This window comes from Periplaneta americana, chromosome 2 (genome assembly GCF_040183065.1).
Source record: "Periplaneta americana isolate PAMFEO1 chromosome 2, P.americana_PAMFEO1_priV1, whole genome shotgun sequence".
NCBI classification, from domain to species: domain Eukaryota; kingdom Metazoa; phylum Arthropoda; class Insecta; order Blattodea; family Blattidae; genus Periplaneta; species Periplaneta americana.
Window position 1 is genome coordinate 36,331,031 of NC_091118.1, and position 8,032 is coordinate 36,339,062.

General features: G+C 35.1%; 1 protein-coding gene across 2 annotated transcripts in view; it reads left to right on the forward strand.

Annotated features, from left to right (window-relative positions):
• LOC138692280 (protein spinster homolog 1) overlaps positions 1 to 2,739 on the forward strand; it is a 134,201-nt gene extending 131,462 nt beyond the window's left edge. The window contains exons 8-9 of one of the 2 annotated variants that reach the window (XM_069815457.1): positions 1,148 to 1,345; positions 2,042 to 2,739. In XM_069815457.1, coding sequence (XP_069671558.1) covers positions 1,148 to 1,345; positions 2,042 to 2,217 — 374 coding nt within the window. In that variant the 3' untranslated portion in view covers positions 2,218 to 2,739. The remainder of the gene's footprint in view (positions 1 to 1,147; positions 1,346 to 2,041) is intronic. The other variant, XM_069815466.1, reaches the window with a different exon arrangement.
• Positions 2,740 to 8,032: the final 5,293 nt, after the last annotated feature.

The window sequence follows — 8,032 nt, forward strand, 5'->3', positions numbered from 1 at the left end:
TTGGAAGAAATCTTCCTCCCAGTAGCCTTGGAAAGTGCATTTTTGTATTTGGTTGTACAGATATGAAATATTTAGCTTGCTACAACAACGTCACAATGAAAACTGAAAGAAAAATAACGTTAGACCTGCACTCATTGTTTGCCTTGTCAAATAAGCACAAGCGATAATTAAAACGCTTACTGTTATACACTTTTGTACGGCATCACTCACTGTTGCAAAGAGAATATGAACTGACTGAAAGACAATAATATGTTGTTGTTGTTGTTTTCTAATGCCAGGCGTTTGACAATAAAGTCATTTGACCTCTTGCACTCCAATATTTTTCAAAGATATTATCATGGCCAGCCACTGAAGCACAGATTTTGAGGTGTTCCGAATCCATTTCTTGGTTTGAGTTGCACAATGGGCAATTAGGGGACTGATATATTCCAATTCTATGCAGGTGTTTGGCCAAACAATCATGGTCTGTTGCCAATCTAAATGCAGCTACAGACGATTTTCGTGGTAAATCGGGAATTAACTGTGGATTTTGATGCAGAGAGTTCCATTTTTTCCCTTCGGATTGAGTTATCAAATTTTGTTTGTTGAAGTCTGAGTATGTAGATTTAATAAATCTCTTCACAGAGTAATACATAGATTTAGTAACAGGTCTGTAAGTAGCAGTGCTGCCCTTCTTTGCTAAAGCATCCGCATTCTCGTTTCCCAGGATTCCACAATGGGATGGTATCCATTGGAATACAATTCTTTTATTGAGTGATAATAATTGAGAGAGCATTTTAGTTATTTCTGCTGTTTGAGATGAAGGTGTGTGTTTAGAGACGAAAGACAATAATATACATTCGGTGAAGTCACTTTCATTGTAGCAGTTATAGAAATAAATTAAAATATACCTGTAGGCAATTTTTAATAATAAATTAATAAATAATAGATAAATAATCAAATAAAGGCAAAAAAAAGGCAGAAAAGGGCAATATAAAACTATGACGTTTCAATCACAAAGATATAATTCATACAGATTTACTTTCAAAATGATGATAGATTTAACACATTTAAAAAGGGATTCTGCCAAAGTTCCGGTCTCTGTTTATAAGCTTGTATATTGTCACTGATATGTCTATTAATTAGAATTTTCTTTTGTTTCACTTAGCTGAGATGTGGTTCGGCATCGTGTTTGCCATCCTGGTCGAGATTGTACCTCTGAAAGTGAGATCAACAACTGTAGGAGTCTTCCTGTTTGTTATGAACAACATCGGTGGGAATCTGCCCATCTTGGTGGACCCTGTATCCAAAGCTCTTGGCTACAGAGAATCTCTATACATCTTCTATGGAGGCACCTACCTTATAAGTAAGTAAATTTGAAGTTCGTAAATTATTTACATACTTATTCTATTCTGATAATTTTAATTATTTTGGAACACTAATACTTAAAATGACCATGTTAATAATAACAGTTGCTGGGCTTAACATAACAGACTTTTTTCAGTATAGTTTTCCTTTTAATAATAACAAAATCATAATCAAATTCTAATGTGGTCTGCAGCTGAATTTTTAAGGACAGTAAAAATATTTAACACACTTTTCTTTGGAAGACAAATAAAATACAGATCCAATGTCCTAAAAGAAACTGGTAAGGCATTGGCATAGCTCAGGTGGTAGTACGTTTGTCTCCCGATAAGGTAGAGCAGTCAATATATGACTACAGGTACAGTTATTGTGAAACTATAAAATGTTTTGAGGTTTTACTCAAAGAAATAAAATTGTAAGATCAAAATGAAGAAAGCATTTCTAGGTACAGTAAACAGTGTGAATAAAATTCAGGATCATGGAATTATATAATCACATCTCGACAACAAAAAGCTGAAGAATCACAGTCTCATGAATTTGGTCTAGAAGCATCGCCGTATTAGTAAAATTCCTTGTTATACAAAGTCGCAATTTTCATTAAAGAGCATTTCAGAATACTTGTTATTTTATATATCAGAAGTCATTAATTCAGGAATATAACGGAACTAATGTGTTAACTTAAATTTGTCATATCCAGGTTCCGTCATGTTCTTGCTCACCATGTTCCTGATGGGTCCACCAGCACCGAGACAACAACAAACAGAAGAGAAGTCTCGAGATACAGGCCATGATAATGCTGGCTTCACGCTAGAGAGAATTGCCGGGATGAATGGAACAGCAAATGGCCATGCTGTTGAGAGTAGCAGACTGTGAACAGATGAACGGAAGACTGCAAGAAGTTGCTGTAGCTTATGTTCTAAATAGAGCAAGAGACCAACACACTGTTAATACAGATTCAGTCTTATTAAAGTCTCTGAGCCATCGAGAATAATAATCGAAAGCATGTACCACTACTTTAAAATTAAAAAAATAATAATAAGGTTATGGTTGGCAATAGACTCTTCTTTTAATAGGTAGTTCTTATTTTATTGAATTCAGAAACTGATTTAATCTAAACCTTTTGTAATTTTGAACAACAGATGTAAAAAAATTATTGAAGCAATGAAAACTGTAAACAATTATGGATAAAAGTTGTTAACAGTTTACTATTATTATGTTGATGTACATGCTTTTAAATTACTCATCTGAATGTAATGTTGGTCATAACTCTATTGCTGTGGAATTAAACTGGAAGTGTTTCACTGTTGCTCAAGTTGGATGGAATGGTTCAGTACAAAGTAAGAAATCTGGGACCTCTGCTACGTTTTCTTTCATATCTAATTGACATATATACCTACATTGTTTTTTTTTTACATAGAACCCAAAGCCTCAGAAATAAAGCACTACCAGTACTCTCCTGTAATGAAGTCTAGAAACAAATGATTAGCTGGAGCACCGTTTCTCTGTAGAAATAAATCTTATCTGTCCCAAGTACTGCAGACATTTATGGGGTATGACATTACAGACTTACCCGGTACCATATCAGTAATATGAGAACTGATAATAAATCTAGTTGAAACACAAAACTTAAAATACCGTATTTATGTTTATTAACTACAACCTTTAATGATTGAATGTGCAAATGATCACATCTACATATTATTGTGCCCAAATTCTTAAAATAAATGTCATGTAAGGGAAATTTGTTCAATAAATTTTCCTGCATATCATTAAAAATTTAGATCACAGAACTGTAGAGTGTTTTATGTGGCCATTTTTTAATAAGGAACTAATTAATTATACAGTATGTTATAAAAAGTTATGAAAGACAACAGCAGGCTAATGAAATTTTCTGTTGGCTTGTGCAGGGCGTGTGTGTCTTTTTAACTGTAAGTATTAAGAATTAAGTCAGTCAGTTGCTGATTAGCACACGTGTGATCTATTTACTGCCCTATTATCCAGGAAAGAAAGAATTGGTAGTGTCTGTGTGCTATATATTAAATTGGGGGGAAAGACACTATGTATATCCCAACAGTGAGGTTCATTGTCCATTTTAAAATGCGAGTGTTTCGGTATGTTTGATGTGATAGCAGATGTTGGCTCTCTGAAATGAATCATCCTTCATGTTGTAATATAATTCATCTTTCATTCCACACCAAGTGTGCATCAAGTTTCATGCCTCATCTCACATAGAATGTGATGAGTATAGTCAGAACAAATAACAATCGGAAAATATACTCAATATCTATCATATATAATACGGTAGGTTCTGTCATAAATGTCATTGAACCAGTGGCGGCTCCTGCATATTTCTTAAGAGGAGGAAAGAAGTTAACAGCACGAAATTACACCTTCTTGAATGAAACATGCTACAAATTAGCCCACATGCATACATGTAAGACCCGGTAGTGTTGGGGTTGGCCTTCCCTTCTGTATAGCAATAGTCTGTTCTTGTAAACTGAGTTTCCTAAATTACCCAAAATATATTATGTTTTCACTTCCATTCATTGTTGAATAATTGCGCAAATTAACAATTACAAGGAAATTCACAACCTCGTAGCATTTTTCGAGCACACTACAGCATCACACGTGTTGGAAGAGACTAGCTACTAACTTGTAACCGGAACTTTTTACGGAAATAGGAATGGGAAATAATCTGTTAGGAAAGCGAGAACACTGCACCTACCCACGTGGTCTTGTTACCACATGTACATTTTACAAGTTCAGTATCACATGCTTTTGAAGAATGTCAGTTCTTGTAAAGTCATACTACCATTATTGTTCAAAGCTGCCGGTGGCCGATTAATTGTTTATGTTAAAAATAATGTAGTTTGCAGTACCTACTTTCAGTTTCAAATATATTTGTACAAAACTGACAGCTTGGCTCTTGCCCTGTCTAGTAAACAATGAATAGAAGTGAATTTCAGGGGCCAACTACGTAGAACTACTTCATCTTTGTTTTACATAAACCCAACTTTAACTTTCAAATATCCACGAAAGTTTCAAACCATGAATACTAGCCTATATAAAGTGCTATGAATAATATTTTTGATTTATAATTAAAAAGAAGTTTACATGGTGTATTTCATAGCTTTGCGTTAAAACTGTTTTTATTGTGCCACCTCCTAGATGTGTTATAGTCTGGTTGAATACAGCATCGTTAGATGGCAGCGGTAGCGAGCTTGCTGCATGACCAGTCGGTTTCAATTTCCCGCCCATGCGCTGATTCAGAGGAGGATCTCCTCCCTCTCCGTTCATTTACTTGCTTTAAAACTCTGCTTCTTTCTCTGGCCGCTAGTGCGCTGTTGTCTATGTGTGTTAACTGCAGTAGAGGAGGAATGGAGTGCCTTTCCTCGCACAGACAATCTCGCATCTTTCTCACAGTTTTCTACAGCACATGAGCGCGCGTCGTTTAAAACTCGATCAACCGAGTTTTTCTTATAGCTGTGAACTTAAAAATTATCGAATCTTCCTCGAATTTCAAGGCACATATTTTATTTGGTATTTACTTTCAAAAGAAGAAAATGTGAGGAGGACGTTCCTCCCTTCCCTTCCCCGAGGAACCGCCACTGCATTGAACTATTTCCGTAGGTCTGTCATAAATGTCATTGAGCTATGTTTTTTAAGGGAGGAAATAATTTTCACACACTGAAATTAAAAAAATTTGGCCTTTGTAAAATTAAGGTAAAGCAGTGAACTAGATACTACATTTTACAGTATCTATGTTTAATGTCATTGCTTTTCATCAGTAATGGAAACATATCGTCGCCTTGGAAGAAGACTGTCACATTTCTAAATGTGTTAATTTCCAGGAGAAGCATTTTAAAAATGAGGTGTTACATAAACCTTGATATCTCAGTCCAAAAAGTAAATACTAGAAAACAGTTTTATGTGAAAAATGAAGATTACTATATACTACATTAGGCCTTAGTCCCTCAGTATTGTGATGATAAAATATCTCTTTTATAAGACCCATTTGTATTATGACGGTCTTTCCCCAATAATTGAGAGATCATTTTAGGTTAATTAAAGGCAAAGCTTTCATTATTAGAGTGTAATTATTTTATTTTTATGCAAAAAGTAAGAGAGTTTAATTTGTGACGATTTTCCACATAAACGTTTACATCTTTGGCAGTTAAAATTCATGGAAAAATAAATAATGGTGACTTTTGAGTTGTGATGGTCTTCTTCCAAGTCAACGATATGTTTCTTCTTTCATACTTGAAATAAATTTGCAATTAATCGAGCTCTAGAAGTATACAAAAAATATGCAGTTTATAAACTGCACATTTAAATGCAATAATTAAAAGTTTATTTTCTCCTATAAATAAATTTTAGATATGTATTTATTTTTCTGTTTAATATTAATGTAGGTGTGGTAATTGCAAATAATTAATCGGGGAAAAATAAGCATATAATTCTTTGATATCCATTATAATAAGAACTTTATTTTGTTACCAAATGTACAAACATTATTGTATTTCTTGTACATTTATTTTTTATACAAGTCTGTGATACTAACAGCTAGAACTCTGAAATGGGTGAAGAGGGACCATTTGTGCTTCCTAATAAAGAAATCCTCGTTACTTGAAGGCATAAAAGTTGAAAAACATGTCACACAACTTTTCAGCAGCATATTGTAGGATAGCGGTAGCACAGTTCACAGAGCAACTCTCTACAACTGGAAGGCCCTCGGTTCAATCCCGAGTAATGGTGGGATTGTTTTCTGTTGCCAAAACTTCCAGAATGTCCCTGAGGTTCACTCAACCTCCTATCAAATTGAGTAGGTCTACCAGGTCTTTCCCAGGGGTTAAAGGCGGTCAGAGCATGGTGCTGACCACATTTCATTTTAGTGCCTAGGTCATGAAAGCATAGCGCTCTAATTTCATTCCCCCCATGCGCTTGTAGCGTGTAAACCTTTACCTTACTTACTATGTTTTAGAATAAAAATTGCGAAATATTGAGGGGGAAAAACTATAAAATAATGAAGTGCTTTATACATATAATTTTTCAGTTTAAGAATTCAATTAAATGGATCGAAGCTCAAAGTGTTAAAAATGTATCATATTTTCAAAAGGCATTGTAAAATACCCAACAAATTTAAGATATTTTAAAATTCTTCATCTTGTGATTGAGACAGAAGTACAGGGTGCGTCAGAAAGAATGGATGGATTTCATGTGGCAAGAAAATTGTAAGGATTCATCAAATCAAAAATTTATTGTTATCAACAGACTCACCAATACATGCAGTTTATTTATGGAATACAACATCAGCCATATGATGTTCTTGGCTTTCAATACAGGCATCGAGGCGTTTTCTGAAGTTTGCCATCACTTTCACAGTCATAGCTGGTAGGATTGCCGCTATTTCTTCACGAATCGCCTCCTTCAGTTCGTCCAGTGTATGTGATCGATGTTTGCAAACTTACGCCTTCAAATGGTCCCAAAGAAAGAAGTCGCAGGGCGCGAGATCTTACCGTAGCCTCGGACAATCTCAGTGCAGTAGCATGTTTGCGGGCTGATTTTTGAGGTGGCCGGAAAACCTGGTATCTGTCTCCACACATGCGCTCCGTGTTCGTCCAGGTGTTTTCTTCTTTAATGTTGAACCTGTGATACGAAATGAAGCCACCCACCGCGAATTTGTATTCCGAGTTGGAATTCTAGCACGACATCCGATGTCGAAATGGTCCTGAGTGGCGATCACAGACTCTTCATTTTTCAAAAATGTCTCTGCGATGAAAGCACGTTGTACGCTAGACCAACACCATTTTCTCAACTGAAACTGCATTCTCTGGCTGACCCAACAGTCGTGGTCCCCCTCACTCTGTCCCTCCCCTCGCTGCGATCGATAGTTTGAAATCTGACGCACTCTTTATTATCAATTGCTTTATATTCACTTTTCTGTGGGGAATAGCAGTGATTTGCATATTCTTCAACACATTCTGCCACATTTCTTCTATGTTTCACTTATAAACTTCTCATAAAATTAGCCATCCTTAGTAATTGAGTGCTTAAAGGGACTGGGTAGTGATGCCCATGAGATTAAACAATTTCAGTACAAAAGTTTAGTTCAATATTTCTAGGCTTTTAGTGCTCAGAGTGGAATAAAAATTTCCATGCTTATACAATCAATCATTCTGAATTCAGTGGCATATAAGACAACTAATTAGTTTCAAACCCAAGTGTAAACGAAAGGCCGTCTGATAACCTGTTTTCCCACTTTGCTAAGTGTACCTCATTCTTCAGGTGCATATTACTTGCTACAATCTTCACTCATATACCTTGTATTTTTTTAAGTTACCAAGTAATATATATTGTAAATTTTGAAGCAAAATTTAGTTAAATATTTCACTTCTAGTGAAACAGAAAAAAATATTGAACTTCGTTTAACATCTTTTGCAATTTTTTTTAGTGCATATATTTTTTTCTCGTGTTATGTGTGTGATGTTCTTAAACCCGTAGGTTTACTATGTATAACACAGGCTGCAGAAAACACTGTAAAAATTTCATATAAACTGATTCAGTAGTTTTAGAGAAAAATGCACTTAAGTTTGAAAACAGCATTAAAAAAAAGAAAGATGTATGAATTACATACACCGCCAAATTTAAGGAGGCCATTTAAAGGGCTTATCTTTAGAAATACCCCCAC